The 18954-nt window shown below is 37.1% G+C and overlaps 4 protein-coding genes across 6 annotated transcripts; all 4 read right to left on the bottom strand.

Moving 5' to 3' along the window:
• Positions 1-1107: 1107 nt before the first annotated feature.
• On the bottom strand, positions 1108-3182 carry LOC115996279 (60S ribosomal protein L28-1-like). The gene is made up of 3 exons (XM_031235460.1): positions 2965-3182; positions 2492-2652; positions 1108-1461 (listed from the first exon to the last, which is right to left on the bottom strand). The coding sequence occupies exons 1-3, from the start codon at positions 3110-3112 to the stop codon at positions 1339-1341; spliced, it is 432 nt and encodes a 143-aa protein (XP_031091320.1). The 5' UTR covers positions 3113-3182; the 3' UTR covers positions 1108-1338.
• Positions 3183-4242: 1060 nt separating this feature from the next.
• Positions 4243-9850, bottom strand: LOC115996710 (uncharacterized protein At1g51745-like). 3 transcript variants are annotated; one of them, XM_031236078.1, is made up of 5 exons: positions 9090-9222; positions 8344-8396; positions 6178-7052; positions 5381-5668; positions 4243-5269 (listed from the first exon to the last, which is right to left on the bottom strand). In XM_031236078.1, exons 2-5 carry the CDS (start codon positions 8361-8363, stop codon positions 4551-4553), a joined length of 1902 nt encoding a protein of 633 aa, XP_031091938.1. In that variant the 5' UTR covers positions 8364-8396; positions 9090-9222; the 3' UTR covers positions 4243-4550. The 3 variants fall into 3 exon arrangements, with proteins under 3 accessions (XP_031091938.1, XP_031091939.1, XP_031091937.1); XM_031236079.1 differs by having other exon boundaries at positions 8344-8407; positions 9090-9154; XM_031236077.1 differs by lacking the exon at positions 8344-8396 and having other exon boundaries at positions 9090-9850.
• A 5230-nt stretch (positions 9851-15080) lies between these two features.
• LOC115996182 (jacalin-related lectin 19-like) lies at positions 15081-16042 on the bottom strand. The gene is made up of 3 exons (XM_031235325.1): positions 15961-16042; positions 15651-15863; positions 15081-15553 (listed from the first exon to the last, which is right to left on the bottom strand). Exons 1-3 carry the CDS (start codon positions 15961-15963, stop codon positions 15209-15211), a joined length of 561 nt encoding a protein of 186 aa, XP_031091185.1. The 5' UTR covers positions 15964-16042; the 3' UTR covers positions 15081-15208.
• Positions 16043-16395: 353 nt separating this feature from the next.
• On the bottom strand, positions 16396-18707 carry LOC115996176 (glycosyltransferase BC10-like). The gene is made up of 2 exons (XM_031235317.1): positions 17884-18707; positions 16396-17104 (listed from the first exon to the last, which is right to left on the bottom strand). The coding sequence occupies exons 1-2, from the start codon at positions 18460-18462 to the stop codon at positions 16481-16483; spliced, it is 1203 nt and encodes a 400-aa protein (XP_031091177.1). The 5' UTR covers positions 18463-18707; the 3' UTR covers positions 16396-16480.
• Between the last annotated feature and the right edge of the window lie 247 nt (positions 18708-18954).

Here is an 18954-nt window from a genome sequence, read left to right on the forward strand (position 1 = left end):
TGTGTTTCAACGACTTAACGCCGCCGCCAGGATCAATGGGCAACGAGAAACACCGGTTGAAGTCACCGCCGCTGCTGCTTCTCTTCACGGCGGCTTCTTCTTTGTGTCCTATGGAGTTGTCTTCCATTTCTTGGCCCCGCGCTGCCCCTGCTGTTACGTACATTGCCACCAAACCCCTTCGTTTTCGATCATATTTATGCTTGCAAGGAAATGAACGTTTTCAAGGCGTGTAGCAATTGAATTGCCTGCCTGCCTTCATTATATTGACTTGGACTTGAATTCGCTAGCAGAATATTCCTCGATATATATATATATATATTTGGTGTGCTGTTGAGTTGTCTTGGAAATATATAGCTAGCTTCCGGGGTTGAATAATCTTCTTGGCTTGCAAGTAGTTTCTGACAAATGCCAATTGGACAAGTCGTCTTGCAACTTGCAATATGTCATGTAAATTCAGACAAATATACTTTCACAATATAATGCTTTCAAACAATGCAACATACCGACAGCTTCCTCAAAGGCAATTAAGCAATTGGGATGAAACTAGGGATCGGAGCAACTATAGTTCATATCCTTCATTTCTTCAAACAATATGTACATGGTTTTAATCATTATGTCAATGTTGTAGACTCTTCCTCTTTAAGTTGTGAGGGGTTCATCTCATAGGAGTTAGCGAAGAGCGAATTGAAATTGACCACATAGGGTGCAGATTTGCTAATAGTAGATTTGGATGAGAGTAGCATGACAGATTTTTTGTTTAAAAAATAAAATGAATTACTCCGTATAATATAATATTTCAAGTATTCAAAAATCATAATCATAATTTATCAACTACCCCAATAAAAAAAACAAATATATAATGCGCAACTTGTAATGCATGATTGTGCAATTCGTAAATCCCTAATTGTGCACGTGTATAAGTACACACATACACAAACAAAAGTCCCCAAATTGGATGGGAACAAATTTGACATATTTCAAGAATTAGGGCAGATTTAACGAATTGGGGCGGATTCTTACTCACCCTAAATTCTCTCACAGCACAACAATCAGTTAATGTATCAGAGCAGAAGAATGTCAGTGTGCAAAAGGATGAACAATATACGAAACACAAGTTAAACTTTAAAGGCATAAATTGAAATTAAGCTACTTTAAGTGTGCAGAACCACAGCAATTGAAAAGAAAAGGACAAGGTAATTTTCCCAGCTATAATCTTAATTCTTTATGGAAATTTGTATCAATGACTCCACTGCCAAAAACTTGTGAAAAACAAAAAGAAAATTTCAAAATCCAGAACTTGCAGATGATCTTAAGATTATGATATCAAAGTATCAGTGCTCATACAGCTTGTCTGTTTCTCTTCTTGCAACCAGATTTTGCAATCTTAAGGCTCCTGTTCACAACACTCAACCTAGCAAGGGCTGCCTTCTTCAAGTCTGGCCTGTAATAGTTATCTGCAACCTGTGTTCAATAGTAAATGAATATAAGGGAAAAAATGACATTTGCAGTTGATTTATGAGATACAAACAAGCAGGTAATTATCAACATTACTATCCACTTTAAAAATTATCTAAGCTAACCAAATTGGTATTGGGAAAATAGCTCTCACTTCTCAGGTGTTAGCACAGGAGCATAATCTTTCAAAAGCAATGGTCAGTCAGTTTTTCAAACAAAGCAAGTAATAAGGCCGCATTAGCTGTACCATGCTTGTAACTTGTCAGACTTTGGGGTTGAACAGGGGGGTGGAGGAAATAAAAATTTAAAATAATAATAATAAGGAAAGATACTCAGCATAAAGAATAGACAGTTGAATACTTCATTGTGTTTGGTACACTAAAACCAAAATATATGGGAATGAAGAAACCTGGCAAATGAATGGAGGAGGTCAGAGAGGATATGATGTTATTCATTAAGCATTACTTCTATTGTACAAAAATAAGATATTTGGATTCTTTCTTTCATGAGAACAAACTATTCTCTCTAGGCAGAGAAAGAATAACGATGCACTTGTTAAGATATAGCATTTCTGATGTAAAGATATACGAAACAGGGGAGAGAAATTAGAAATCAAAATAGCAGTCCCAGTCTGTGACATGAATTATTTGTTCCAAATGTGCCCTGATAAGCCAAAGCTTATATCTAGTTATCTACTGGTCCCTTTTTAAGATGAAGAGATACCATAATTACTTATATTGTTAAACTTGAAGGCTAATTGGGGAAAATATAATCCCAGTCCCACCAATGTAGCTAATGGTTTGTATTGCATATCGAAAAAATAAATGGCATTTCACATACTTAGTAGCCAACTGTCAACTAGCCATATCTTGTCAGTTCCAAATTAACAGCAGCATTGCAAGACCCAAACACCCCTCTAATACTAAAGGTGAGATGGCAAAGCTGCAATGCAACTAGGGATTGTACAGAAGTTTCCAAAGCTCATAAAGGAAGAAATGGATATGAACAACCAACTTATGTACGGTTTAAAATCTACCTGATTGGTAACTGCCTTGGCCATGCGTCTGAACTCTTTCTTCATGACAGACTTGTTATGCAAATTAGCTGGCTTATTCTGCTTCTTGGTCTTGGTTGTAGCCAGCAGCACAGACTGATCCTTACCCCCTTGAATTGTCACAGTTTTCTTGTTGGCTAACCCTGTTAAGTCATGCCAATACATTACTACTACATTCTCATCACTGTAAGTCAACTGGTATTTAAATAAATAAATAAATGAATCTCCGGCCAAATACAAAACACAAAGGCATGAAACTTTGGTAAATTCATTCGCAATGGAAAAGGAACAATAATAAGAAAAGCACAACAATGTACATTAAAGTAAAAACCTAATCTGGACATTCTAAATCATGTGGAATTGGCAATCATTCCGTTTTACAGTTTTAAGAAAAATATGATATCTCAGACCTAAATTTCCAACTTAAAAAGTGAAAAATGAATACGGTGACTAACCAGAGTGCTTGTAAGAATGAAGATTGCAGAGATTGTTGGGCTCTTTGCTGAAGACAACACCGGCAGTACCATTGCCGAACTCCTTGACCAAGAAAGAGTTATTCTTCTTCACGATCTCCCACACCAGCTGCCCCGGCACCGCTGCCATTGCTGCAAGTCGCGCAAAATCCAAGCTTCGACGGGCGATTGGGGAGGGAAAAAGTCGGCAATTTTGAGGTTTATTTTGTTTATATATTAAAACCCTAGTAAAGATGGGCCTAGATGCTCCGGTTGGGCAATGGGCACTATGCAGGTTTAGGGTGGTAAATTATTGTTTGTACCGTGATCTATATAGTCGTGTGGATCACAAAAGAGTTTTGTTTTGATATTAAAAAAAAGAAATTATGCTTCGCACTCTTATATGTTAGAATAATAAACATTATGAGATAATGCATTTTATGAGTTAGAATAATATGTGTTAGAATAAAATTTCTGGGGTAAGATAATTGTAAGTTAAAATAATATACTATGTGTTAGAATAATTTAATATATTTTATAAATTAAAATAATATATTTTATGTGTTTTTGGACTGTGGTCCACACTGCAGTCCACACAACAATAATTGGTTTAGTGTTCATCTAAAAAAAACTGATATTATAAAGAAAAATGTTACAAGGACTAGATTTTATTAAAATTTTGTCTAACATAATCAACCTTAATTAGAACATTTAATTACGTATGGTCATATTGTTGTATAATATAATGGTTTTAAAAAATTATAGGGATGAAGTCATAAGATAATCCAATAATTCAAACCAGAGGCTAAATATATCATACACAATAATCAATCTTATAAAGAACTGATTTAATTCCCGATCATGAAAAATGTCGTTTATCTAGTCCGCCTATGTCTGCAATACCATTGAACTAAGTCACTATAAGCTTGTTTGAGAATATTGGTATGTTGTTTGACGGGTTCACTTGTCAATCCAACTAAAGAATGTCATGTCAACCCACTTAAAACGCATCATCATGACACAAACTAAAAGATCTAAGTATAAATAACTCATTAGCTCTACTATAGTTTCATTGTACTTTTATCTTAAAGAATTCATATCTCAAACAAATTGAATTTATTGTATAACATGATTGTTCCAATTACATTGTGTTGTTGAGGTTATGCTCTAACAGATTATAATTCTGGAAAACTCAGAAAAGCATCAGACTACCCATTCAACATGCCCTCATGAAAATGCCAATTTCTTCTTCACCAGCAAATATCAAAAAACTTAATAAGATTTGGATCATCATCCTCTCTTTCTTTTATTTTATATTTACATTTACACTTGAAAGGAATAAAAATCAAACATGAAACTTCAAATTTTTGGCACTGAACTATAAGGTCTTTTGAGGGACCATCATTCTTTACAACTCAAATAATGTTACAGTTTATGTATATCAGCAAAAGGGAGCACCTGGGTTGGATTTCATTTCCTCTATTTTTCCAGAGCATTATACCTTGATGCCAGAAACCAAGTATGATATGAAGAAACTAAGATAATAAAATTCTCTATAACCAAATGTCTGGAAAAGATGATTTCAATTTTCAACCATTGCTAGTTCCAGTAATGCGGTGGCCTGCTCGAACTGAGCTATTCAACGCTTCATTAATTCTACTGAACACTACCTTCAAGGGGACGCAAGCTACCACCGGGCCTATAAGTTTCTGTACCGAGCGTTTCTTCTCTTGACTTTGCTTGTGAGAGCCAGTTAACGAAGACAATTTCCTCATCTTCTTTGAGAGTGCGGTGCTTTTCTTTGATTTTGATGATTTGGAGGGTGAAGTGCGAGGAGGAGGATGCAATCTGAGATGCTTGCCACAAGAACTCGGCTTGGTTCCATTGACCATATCGACAGCTTGCAAAGCAGATGTATCCTCAGCGGTGGTGTTATCGTAACTGCTGCTATAGCATTCCGAAGTACTCAATAGCAGTTGAGAACAGAACCCGTCGTCTAATACCTCGACTGTGACTGGGTGGCCGGTGATTGGTAGGCCATTTAGTTTGCTCACTAAAGAAATGTAAGGAACGTGTTGTGGGCGATAGCTGGATTTCACTTCCAGATTGACGTCGAACAGCACAGGCTCGGGTTTGTGGTGCCTGAGAGAGAAATCTGATGATTCGTACTTGGGGTTCACTGTAAAACGAGACTGACGATAAGGCAGTAACCTCTGAGGATTCAACGCCTCGGTTGTTCGTCCCTTCGTGTGAGTTTCTCTGTGAGAGATGTTCCTGCTCCAACCTCGAAACTCATCCAACTGAAATTCTGAAACCGGTTTGAACTTGCAATAAGTAGAGCGTTCAGAAGGAGCAAATCAGTAAAGTCCCATTTTTTTTTTTTTGAACAGAAAAAAGACGAAAAAATCTCAATCCATACCTGCCGCCAAGCATGAATCAGATTTGTCATTCGTGCCCACGGGTTTCCCTGAATCACATTTTTTAGATTGACGCGAGTGCCTGGTTTTTCTCTTTCCTTTTGACTGCCATTTCGAAGTCCCCTTCTCTAGCCTCTGGCTAACATCATGGATCTCTGTATTGCCCGAACTTCTAGATCCTGACTCATTAAACTCATCATTCCCTAATGACATGGTTTCGACTTGACCGTTTTGGCTGGATTTTTCTCCAGCACCAATCTGAGATGCTAAAGATACAATTGGGGACAAGCCTGATGACAAAATGAACTCAAAAAAGTTACCCTAAGAAATAAAAGAAAGTGGGCCAAGCATAAAGAAACATTCTAGAAAACAGTTATTTTCCCATGAAATTCATCACTGGATTTTTGAGAAAGATGTTGAAGTTGAATATGTGAGCTAGAGAGTAGAGACACCATCAACAAGATGTTACTTCATAAATAGGAAAGAGAATCAAGCCAACAGAATTCGGTGATGAAATACAACTAGAATAGAAAAGAGAATCAAGCCAACAGAATTCGGTGATGAAACAGAAACAATACTTTTACATCATCAACAAAAGGAAAGTAAATTAGTATTGAAGAAAATTAATTTTTGTGTGATTCATTTAAAAAAAAAAAATTGCCCTTCAAAAGTACCATTAGAGAAACCTTTCACATGTCAGTATAAAAACATCAATAAAGTTATTAGGAACAATTCCTGAAATAACCATAGAATAAGAATATTTTGAAGAAAGAAGACAGTGATTTATGCTCAATATTACCTGCAGAATTTTTTTCTTCTGTCACAAATGGAACATCAAATAGGCTCTCTAAAACGCCATTTTCAGGTGACCCTGAAATGCTGGGAATTGCGTTCTCCTTCAGGTTGCAGTTAGCAAAGGAAGAACCACAAGTATCCTTGGAAGCATTAATTGATGCTCCTCCATTCTCACATAAAACTTCTGCATCATCAGATTTACTGTTAATTGGCATTGCCTTGCTACCAGAGTTTCCAACAATATCGGATCCATTTGGACTGGGAAGGTCTTCACAGACAACAGGAACAGACACCATGGCTGTACTCTCCAAAACTTTCATCAAGCGACGGCGACGGCTTTTCTTTTTTAGAAATTCACGAACATGTGCCATTTGAGATCTCTTTCTCTTCAATGATTGCACCGCCCCCGTCCCCAGGTCATCAAGACCTCTCATACGCTTAGCTCCTTGAGTTCCATCATCCTCTGAATCATTTGGGCTTTGATTTTGATAGTCCAGTACAGATTGTTCTTTAAAAGCACTAATAGTGTTTGCCTCTTCCAAGGAGGCATCAGATTCAGACAATTCTGGATCTGAACTTGAATACTCTTCAGAATTGTTACCATCCTTGTCCACATTTTCAATTTCTTCAGGGAGATGGGGTGAAATAGGTGGCTCTTCAATAAGATGTTGTATTCCATCTTCTTTATCTATTCTTGAATTTCCTAGGCTAGCACTTTCGATTTCAAGAGCATGAAGAATGGCATCTTCCCTGCGTGCATACCTAGCTACCTTCTTAGAATTATTAGCAGCAGCTGCCTTAGCTTTCTCGATACATTCATCATACTCCCCACAACGAAAAGCTTTCACCCGTTTAGACTTCTCAAGATTATACCAGTCCCTGAAACAAAATAAATAGAGAACTACATCATAAAACTTTATTTTATCAATTATAGAAATAAAAAAAAAAAAAATAATAATAATAATAATAATAAATAAAAAACATATTTGTAACCAATAAGTTGATGGAGTTGGGAATAGTCCCGGACGATATAGGATAATCTTTAAGAAATCAAGATACAAGGAGTCTATAGTCTCATCTCAAATGATACTACCAAAAACCAAAGAAAGAGCTAGATTAGATGAACTTTATTTGCTCAGAGCATTTATTTACGCAGTAGGTACTGTGGAACTTGGTCAGATTTAACAGATATTAAAATACAATTATTTTCAAAAAAAAAAAAAAAAAAAACAGATATTAAAATACAGCTAATACTGGGCAGAACATAAAGCTAGCACAGGAAAATCAACTAAGCAGCTAATAAGTTTTAACAGTTCACAACATGAAGGTACATCCAGTTCAACTGTAAAGTAAATGGTGTCGAAAGTAATGGATTAATTGATAAAAAGGTACTCCTCTCCACAGCTTCTCCCTCTTAGAGGGCATTTAACTTCTAGTTTGAAAAGCTAAAACGAGTCTAGACCTTGGAGTTCACTTTTCACATAACTGGTAACTGAAGCCAAGCGAAGAAATTCAAATCAAGCATTTCTTATGGTTATGGGCACTACTGCTGTACTACACCATCTTCATTCTTCAGTATTTGAAATCTTTCTAGCACTCTTAGCATGACAATCTACCAATGAAGGTTGTTAAGGTTAGCCCTCAAACCATGCATATCATTCATGAACACTTTAGCAGTGACAATTTCACAGACAATTCAACATATAATTTGTCTAAAAAAAATAATTTCCCCACCTAATGTCTAAAGTTCAGAGACACTGCCTCAAAGTTTAGTGAACAAATAGAATGGCAATTGATGCCAAATAAACAATTCCACCAGAATTAAAACCCATTTTTGTTGGAAGACGGCAGACTTCACTCAATATCTCATGTGAATCTTTTAACTAAAATAAGACACCTGTACAGAACATTTCAAAATAAAAACTGGCAATTTTAAGCACCAGCATGATAATCAAACTAATATATATGCTCTAAACACAACTATTAACAACTTTTACAAATCCTAATCAACAATGTGCAGTCATACTCAAGGAAGGATGCCCACCAAACATACCTGAATCACTATCTCTCTGCTGAAAAAAAACCATTATTCTATTCATACTAAAAATATTTTGACATCCTTTGAAAAAAAATATTTTTTTGACATATAACTCAACAAAGAACTACTTACAAGCTGTAGGGGTACACCATCCATCCAAGCCTTAATGCTTATCCATTTGACACCTGTAGATTTGCTGAGTTGTTTTATCATATGCCATATCAGAAATTACTTTTTACCCATTTACCTAGCCCAGCAAATGCTATTCATTGTTATTATGATGTATCATATTCTTATTAGAGGGGGCAGTATATTGACATGTAAATAAGCAACGAAATGCATATATGCACACAGAGACAAGAAAACCAAGAAGGAAAAAGCATCAGAAATTTATAAACACAACAATCCTTTTGATTTCACATGATACTACACTTCCTTTTTTGGCCAGTTTCAATATAATAATTGGCAATTCAGCATAGACGAATCTACAACGTTCCATTGGAGAAAAATCACTTCTTTATACATTCTATCACTGGCAAAGTGTACAAGCAGAGAAGATACTCAAAGATCAAGGGAAAGGAAACAATGCTCCCATCTTGTCTTCACCTCATTCAGTCACTATTCCCTCTATACAAAAGCCTATAAGTGGTCATACATAAATCAAAGCTTCCCAAAACAGAAATGATGCATTTCAAGAGATAAACAACTTGCTAATCAAATTGGAACTCTCAAAATACAAACTTTATTGAAAACAACATATAAAATCAATTTAGAAGCCATGTAAATGGGTAACCCTATGGAGAAATTCCACACATTACTACACTTGAGAGAAATAGGATTATTATAACAGAGGAAAACAGCTGAGTAACATCACTTACACACTTGCATCGTCTCTTCCTAGGAGCTTAACCGGAGTGCCTGCTCTCGGTGAAGCCGTACTGTTCTCCAGCAATTCTTCCTGCCCGATAATTCGACCCGGCCACCACGACCCGTTTCTCCGGCGCACCCACACCAACCCTCCAGCCGACGCATCAATAGATTTAGGGCAGCACTCAGCAGAACTTCCCATCAATATACGATTAAAAAAATAAATAAAATCCCTTAACAATTTATGCACGCATCACAAAACCCATAGCCAGGAAAAAACTAAAACCGATGAAAATTTCGAACCCCAATGAAATTGGGGTGAAAAGGAATCGAAGGGTTTATGGAAAAGAAAAATGGATCTGAGAAAGAAAACATGAAGGGATTCCCAAGGAAAAAACAGATAATTTTAGCTTCTGTTAACTGTTCCTCAGAATTTACAGAGGTCTTTGAAAACCCAAGTTCACTCTTTATGCAAATTTTATTCCCAGATTTAAATTGCTCATGTTTTTAATCCTCTCTTGATACACTGACTGGACTTCACTTGGCTCTTTCGTTCAGTTTCACCAAGTAAAGAAAAAATGGCGGAGAGAGAGAGAGCGCGCACGTGGATGGCACTATGCGGAGAGTGTTGACGATGAACAGTGAAGTAGAGTGTTTGAGAAAACGAATCGGTGGCCGGGAGAGAAATAGAGAGAGATCTCGGGGAGAGGATTGTGATTTATTGCTCTTTTCTTTTTTTCTTATTTTTGGTGGGGGAGATGAAAGATGAGAACTGGAGAAGAAGGGTAGCGCTATTTGACGCGACATGTAGCACGATAAAATACCTACACCTGTCCCATTTTTGGGTCCCATCTTTCTAATTCAAACCTGCCCTTCAATTTCTCATATATTACAAACCATTCCTGCTCCTGCATCTTGATTTTTCGTTAAATATTTGGAATTAATTCATTTAAAATTAAGTTATTAGTATCATAAATTTATTTAAATGTTTTTAAAACATTTATTTCATTGTTATATTTATTTAATTCAAACCTGCAATTTAATTGTAAAATTGTAGACTTATAGTTTTGTATTTAAATGACAAAATTAATACATAAAATATCGAAATGCTTATTCCAGTATTCCAGTAATGGACAACAAGAACCAAATCATATTCAGTTAATCACAATATTCACAACCAAATCATGTATTCATATTCATTAACAATAATTATAAAAATTAAAGAAAATTAAAGCAGTGGTGGAGTGGAGAAGCAGCAGTACCGTGAGCAAATTAAAGCAGAGGGCTAGAGGCGATAGGCTTGTAGCGGTTTGTCGGTCTCGGAGCAGGCTGGTGGCTGGTCGCGGAGCAAGCCGGTTGCAGGCTGGTGGGTGGTGGCTAGTCGCGGTCACGGTCTCACGAAGCACGGAATCAGAGGCGCAGAGCTGGTCGAGAACTCGGTTGTCGCTGTCGCCCGTTGCTGTTGGTGAGGCTCGCTGGTCGAGGTCGGCGTCGGCGAGATTCCCAGGTTTCGTCGCTTCGCAATCGCCAATCATGGGAGGTGGGAGGAGTGAAAGTGTGAAACGTGGGATAGGGATTAGGGAATTAGGGATTCTGTCATTCTAATTTCGCTAAAACAATAAAAACCTTTAATTTATATATATATATATATATATATATATATATATATATATATATATGGGCCTCCCACGGGTTCAGGCCGTATAAATACGTGCTAGACGGGACGGGTTGGAATTTCTACGACCTAACCCGTCAAAAAACACAGGTAAACGGGCCCAACCCGACGAGTTGGGCCCGTTTTGACGGTTCTACACACAAGTAGAAGCATATATGAATGAGAAGAATGAATGTAGTCAGTCGAGGTGTAAAATTCGATATTATCCCCAAGCTGAAATTTCTTGAAGTAAAGAATGCTTGAGGAGGCTCCAATACCACTTAGAGAGGATTGGATGTGATGTTTAAATCCAAAATCAATTTGGAACACATACATCAAGAGTTCTACATTGTAAACAAGCTCCGATACAATGTGTTAACAAGCTATGATACCATGTGTTAACAAGCTCTGATACTATGTGTTAAGGATCAAAGCAATCTTTGATGGGATCAAAGGACTGAAAACACAAGTGCTCCTTGACTATAGGCTGATGAAGATCACAATTCACTGAGAGTAAGTAAATGTGATCATCAGCTCCTCGAATCACACGAGGTTCCACCATAGATTCAAAATCCAGTGGTTTGTCGATACGGTCAAGATTTTCAATAGGTAATTGCTGGAACCTATTGGGATCAAAATAAAAAATAAATCTCCGGCGGTTGTATGTCGATGATTGAAGAGTGCGAGATAGAGTGAAAGATTATAGGGATTTTAACACGTCATCCCAAGAAAAATAAACATATTGAGAATCTGCCATTTCGAGCGATTGATGTAATACTGAAAAAAGAATAAATGGAATTGAAGCTTACCATAATTACAAACATCAAAAAATGCAAACAAACAAACAAAAAAATCAATGATTTCTTTCCATGAATACTTATTTTTTTCCAAGTTTAGTAGTCCATTTCATTACAAAGCCCAGAAACAAAAAAAAAAAAGAAAAAAAAAAAAACTACATACTCAATTTTTGGCAATAGCACTCCACACATAGGAATCAAAGCCTTAAATAATAAAGATGATTTTAGTTAGAAAGGAAACCCGGCCCCTTATACAATCAGTGGCGGATCTAGAAAACTTTCTCAGTGGAGGTGAAAAATAAACTAACGAGATATTTTGAAAAAAAAAATTAAACACTTTAAAGATCGAGTCATAAATATTATTAACTAGAGTTGAAAAATCAAAATATATCTAAGATAAACAAAAATATTTAAAACAAAATATAAATAATTAATTAGATAAAATAGTTTGAATGGAAAACACATTATAAATCACACATCTCACTATTAATATTTAAAAAATGTCAAAAACCAAATTTCACGCGGAGCTGTTCTTCTTTCGGCGGACGGTGGTTTCATGGCAGCCATTGCGGGGCGTTTACCGGACTGCTTCTCTCCATTAATGGCGGAAGCGGTTGCATGTAAAGAAGCTCTATCATGGCTAAGGGGCAGGGGATTAACGTCGGTCAACATGTTTACACTCCCAGCTGCGGTCGAATCTTGCGACGTCGATGTCTGTTTTTTCATATGCAGGCTTTGCCATTGAGGCTTGCAAGGCAACAATAGCGTCGTTTACTAGATGTGATGTTTATTTGGTTCCTAGGTCGGCTAATATCATAGCTCATACTCTTGCGGCTTCGGCCTTTACGCAGATTAGTACTTTGTACTAGGACTCTGTCCCCCTGACTCTATTTCTGCATTTTTGCATTAATCTGATGGTTTTTGCTTCAAAAAAATAAAATAAAAACAATTGACATTGAATTCTTGATATAAAATTAAATGCTAATTACAGGATTCAAATGGTAGACCATTTCATTTCATCTTATCAAAGAAGCCTTACCATCTAAGCTAAATTAAGCTTTGTTTAAATAGTGATATACTTTATATATATATATATACATATAGAATTTTATTCAAATGTGGCCGCGCCCTTACGTGCGGCCGTGCGGTTTACACCACTCAATGTTAAGAAATGCACCCCTCAATATTACGAAATGCACCACTCAATAACATTGAGTGGTGTATTTCATATTTAAGAAACACACCACTCAATGTATTGAGTGGTGTATTTCGTAACATTGATTGGTGCATTTCTTAACATTGAGTGGTGTAAACCGCACGACGGCGGCCACACCTGAACATGACTATATATATATATATATATATTTATTTATTTATTCTGGTGAGAACAATTCATTAGGTGTGGATGTGAGGACAAATCAAAACCATTGATCTGTAAGATATATGATGGATGAGAAATTAAGTAAAAAATGAGCGGGGTCATTTTCATAAATATTATAAAATGTTGTTTATTTCAACCGTTAGATCTACTAGATCGATGGCTTGGATTTGTCCTTACGTTCTCACCTGGGACATGGTTCTCACCTGATTAAGGACATATATATATATATATATATATATATAGACCTGGCAATTCGTGTATACGGGTTCGTTAACGGGTCGACACGATAACGACACGAACACGATAAGGACAAACACGAACACGACACGTTAAGGTTAACGGGTTCAAAATTGTAACACGAACACGATTTGTTAACGGGTTGATACGATAGACACGTTTTGTTAATGGGTTTTGGATCGTGTCGACACGATATGACACGAAACCCGTTTAAACCCGTTAAATCTATTTATGATATATTAAAAAACTAAAATTTAAAGTTAAGTTATATAAAAAAGAAATAAAACATACAATCCAATCCATCAAAGAAACTAAAAAAATATTCAATTTATAACATTTATAAAATTATAAAATAACATCCAAAATTCATAATTAAAGAAGTCCATACTAGTTTTTAGAATAAAATTGAACACAATAAACATTCAAATTTCATATTGTTGAACATCAATAATTGGTGTATGATCTTGGCCTAATGTAGTAAATTTATTCTTAATCATGTTCATGATATATTTTGTAATGACAATGGTTGTTACCTAAATGACAATGATTCTTAGCGGGTTCTAAACAGGTCTGTGTAAACGGGTTAACACAATAATATTAACGGGTTAAACGGGTTCTTAATAGGTTTAACGGGTTGACCTGTTAAGACACGAAAACATAACGGGTTCTTAACGGGTCAACCCGTTAACGACCCGAGACATGTTAAGGCTAAACACTAACCCGTTATTTTCGTGTCCGGTTTCGTGTCGTGTTAACGGGTCGTGTCGATAATTGCCAGGTCTATATATATATGGGGTGGGGAGTGAGGCATGGCTCCGCCAGTGTATACAATAATAGGAAATCTTTTTCAACCCAAACAAATTAAGCAAACAGAAGTATCAATAAAATAACACACAATCACACTCACAATATCTTTATGAAATCCCCATCATATACTTGCTCGAAGGCTTCATAGTGTTTCCTTTTCTATATATAAAGTATAGGTTTTAAAGAACGTGATCTAAAGAATAAGTTTTCAAGAGTGGGATAGAGATTACCTCAGAGAATGGATAATGACGTTATTGCAAGGTCGGAGAAACCAACGAAATATTGAGTGTGAAAAGGCACAGCTACAGAGTCTGCACATTGCAATTATAAATTGTACAATCTTTATTGTGATTTACGTTTGGACCAACTCTTTTGATCGAAGAATATGTACAGTCATCATAGGGTTTCCGTAATATATAACACTAGTTAGGGTTTAGAGTTAATGACATTTGTGCTCCTTTGAGTATAATAATTTTGTCGAATTTAGTCCTAAAATTTTAAGTTAATCACTTGTGATCCTTCTACTTTCAATAGTTAAATTGAATTAGTTTAAGATTAAATATGTCAAAAGTCGAAAACATTATCTTTGGAGGACCGAATGTTATTAATTCCTAGGGTTTATTACCTTTGTAACTGTGCAATATTCATTTGGTATATGTTTCTGGTATGAAGAACATCATCGTATGTATGTCCATTAGGCTAGTCTTGTATTCTTGAGTCTTGAAGCACTCATGTACTTCTTTTATAGTCCCTGAACAGGATTCGTTTAGCTGCAATTTCAATGTTTAGTTGCTAAGTTATGTGTGTCTTTTTTGACCATATATACCGGATATACAGGGAAGGAGGGAAGGGGAACTAGCGAGAGGGTTTTTGATTGAAATGAGCAGAATTGAGATTGTGCGACAAAAATAGGAGGATTTTGAATATGTGACCAAAAATAAAGAAAAAAATTAGTTTAGAAAATGCGTTTGCACGAGATATAATTAAAGGTGTTATCACAAACCCATTTTGTGCATTGATGCCAAGGGGCTGGGATAGCTTTCTTCTTTTCTTTAATGTTGTGATATTTGATGGTAGTGTGAGGACCAATGCCCATTTCTGCATGCTTCCTTTTCTCTTGATAAAATGATAAGTCATAATAATTGGTAATCCACATTCAAACTTCAAACTGGCAAGATAGACTATTTAGATTCATATACTTTACTATTACACACTCTCTTAATTGATACACAATCAAAGTTGTAGGCCTAGTTGTTATGGTGCAGCAGCTTTAGAACTCCTGTGCCTGTTGGGGTCTCCAGCCACAGTGCTGGTAAGTTTCTTGAGTGTTTTTTGAACCTTCTGATAGGCGTTAGGCGTCTGGATTCGAGCTATATAGCAGCCAATTGAGTCCACATACCACCCACCTCTCCCCTTGAACCCAACAATCTTACCCCCTTCCATAGGCAGTGAAAAGGGAGTTCCTTCTTCCAACCCGAACGGCCCAAACGTCCTCTGGTTGCTTTTAAAGGTGAGCGATCGTACCACAAGGCTGCCGCGCTGTGGTCCATAGTAGCCACTAATACTGGTTAGGTATTCCTCTGGGAATTGCAGCTTTACCTGAAATGAAATAGTGGAACAAAATTGGCCAACTTTAGTAGTAGGCCTAAGATTAAGGTGAAGTGAATGACTAAAATGACTTGGTTTTGTTGCATACCTCCCCAGTTTTGTCACCACCATTTCCTCCATGCTTTTCTGCACTAAAAGGCCTGCCATTTCTGTCGTAAACTGCCCTTATGGAGTCTATACAACGCCCATAGACGAGGCTTATCTCCCTTATTCCATCGTGGCTACCATCGTCCCAAGAACTGCCTCCGTGACCACCCCATGGTCCGATTTCTATTCTTCTCTTCACTGCTGTAGCCTGTGCCTGCAGCCAAGAATGGATGGATATTGGATAGGCCTGAGTTATATTATAACTAAAACTTATAAAACTCTAAAAGATCAAAGAGGTCAATAAATGATACCATTGTTGTTGATCCAAGAAAGTGCAGAAACTGATGAAAGATAACTAATTAGGTGTTGCCCCAATTAATATTTAAATATAGCAATGGGTTTATGAGAGTTAGAGCCAATAAGTGGTTGTAGCATCTGATACTAATGTTGCCTTTTTTTTTTTTTTTTTTTTTTTTTTGTTTTGGTATAGGTACTCTGATGGGTACAACACAAATTTTCCATGCCATTGTTGTGTTGGAATCTGATACTATGCTGTTCGGGGAGTATCGGATTCAAAGGAGATGACAGCAGAACAAGGACTCTGAAAATTCCCTAGGTAACAACTATTAAGACAATGTTTCAGACTTTAAGGATTGATTGTCCTATGATTACCTGTCATTGAACTGTTCTTGTAGACAAATTAAACTGCCAATATTCCAACTTTCTGAGATTGAAATGCAAGAACTTATGTGTATTATTACATTCTAGAGAATATCAAGATGTTGACAGAAACATTTTTATGAGATCAAAAATTCAAAATGCAATCAAATATCAGAAGTCAAGTGTTTTTAGCAAGTTATTCAAAGCAGCGGGGGCGAATTTCCTCGCGAAAAGGGAGCAAAGGTTAGTTGTGTGGTTATTGTATTCACAAGACTCATTAGAGAATCTCTTGAAGAACTCCTTGGTAACATCAGCTTCTCCAAATGTTGCAGGATGAGAGCCACCTCTAGACCAATCTGTCCAAGTAAGAGGCCTGTTTGCCAGCAGAGAAGGGAACTGAATACTTAACATGGTTGGAATGTAATGCTCATCTGAATAACAAGCAGGCCTGCAGAACTGCTCAAATTTTGGGTAGTAAACATTGTCTCTGACAATCTCCACTGCCAGTTTTCTGTCAACTTCGAACCACTGCGATCCTTTTCGCCACTGAGCAATGGTGATCTCGGGCGCCATGTTGCCGTTGTAGCGCCCTCTGCCAACAGGGCCGGGATCATCGAACACGCCCACGAAGCTGTGCTGAGATCTTGAGATGTAGTTGTAGACAGTGGTGAAGTTGTGGAGAGGGATGCATGATTCAGAGAGGAGGACAAACCATTCATTGGATTGATCAAGCAGGGCATTTGCTAGAAGCCGCCTTTCAGCATCACACATGTTCATGGTTCCCCACTCTACCTTCTGCGCAAGAGAAAATAGGTCCTGGTTTGTTAGGATCAAGCGCTTACCCACTAAGTTAAAAGCTATAGTTTTGTTGGACTTAGAAGTGCTCTTGCTGGAATTCGAACTCGTAATCTGACTCTAATATCACTTGTTGGAATCAAGCACTTATTACTACGTCAAAAACTATAGTTTACAGCGAAACCTGACTCTAATATCAGTTCTTGGAATCAAGCACTTATTACTATGTCAAAAACTACAGTTCAAAGCGGAGGTGCCCAACTTTATTTCTTTATATACCGCCATCACATTTTTGATAGGCAAGATGCTAGACTTGGCCATTTCACTGGCCTCCGTCCTGACCTGGTTATACCACTTGCTAGATCAAGTGCTTACCACTACGCCAAAAGTTAATAGTTTATAGCTAAGAAACAACTTTATTCCCTTATATACTGCCATTACATTTTTGAGAGGCAAGTTGTTAGACTTGGCCCTTTCACTAGCCTCCGTCCTGACCTGGTTCTGGTACCACTTGATAAATAATTAAATAGTGCTTACCACTACACTAAAAGTTATACTTTATAGCTAAAACACAACTTTATTTCCTTATATACCGCCACATTTTCGAGTGGTAGGGTGCTGGACTTGACCCTGGCCTCCGCCCAACAATCTACTACCCATCAATTGTTGAACTTGCCCTTCACAGGCCCCCGCCCAACATTGATTAATTCAGCTGATCCAAAGACAGAACAACAAAACTATCATAAACAACACAAGATTACAGGGTGAATGATGCTTACCTGACTAGGGATTTGCCTGTTGTAAAACACGGATGATGGTTTGTAATCAGGGGTATATGAAGGCAGTGAGTGAATGTAGATAGAATAGAGCCCTTCACTCCCATTGAAAAACCTCTCCCACAAAGGGGCCAAAGGCAGAGACCCCATAGTTAAGTACATGAAAGCAATCTTGGGTTTTCTGCTAAAAGGATAACTTGTTATCCTAGGAACAAACGTTGCTCGCCAAAACAGCTCAGTGTCGTTCAAGTTATGTGCCAGGTTTGATGGGGGCAAGATCCAATCCTCCAAGCCACCGATTTCCCGAGAGCAAGTGTGAAGCCATGTCCCCCCCTTAGGGGTGACTAACTGCTGCGTTTTGAAATGCTCAACTGTGTACATACTGATCACAGAAAACACACAGCCCAAACCCAAGAAAGTTAGGAGAAATTGCAGCAGCTTTAATGGTAAAGGCCTACTTTGAGTTGCTGGTTTTAGAGAAGTGTCATTCCCTTCCTCCAATGTCCCATTAGTGCCCCCCCTTGACTTCATATTATTCTCTTGTTTTCTTAAACTCCTAGCTAGATGCTGAAAAAGAAGCATTATTCAAGATTCTGATGTTTATTCAGCTGCTGGGAAATTTAGCTTAGATCAAAGGGCTGCAATTCTTCTTCTTCTTCTTCTCTCCTCAATATTCAGTATTGAGGTGTGTACAGAGGAGTGTGAAGGAATAATGAAGCAGAAGAGGGAAAAGACATCTGGATTTGCACAACCAAACAAACCCTCTATGTCATACATGCTGTTCTTGGTTGCTTTATAATACTAGGAAAATAATTGGTTTTCAAGGCCAAGAATGAGTTGTGTTTCAAATTGTGACCCTAAGCAGTAAATGATCACAAGAAGAAATCAGTATGGCTTACTAGCTCAAATAAAAAATACCAATAAGTAACTCTATTATGACCCTAATCAGCAAATGGCCACAAGGAGATAAACCAGATAAAGTTGTACTGACTTAAACCAAGAATACTAATAGGTAACTCTCATGAATAGTCGAATTTGAAACTCGACAAGAGAAAAATAGGAGGAGAAATTCAA

This window comes from Ipomoea triloba, chromosome 11 (genome assembly GCF_003576645.1).
Source record: "Ipomoea triloba cultivar NCNSP0323 chromosome 11, ASM357664v1".
NCBI classification, from domain to species: Eukaryota; Viridiplantae; Streptophyta; class Magnoliopsida; order Solanales; family Convolvulaceae; genus Ipomoea; species Ipomoea triloba.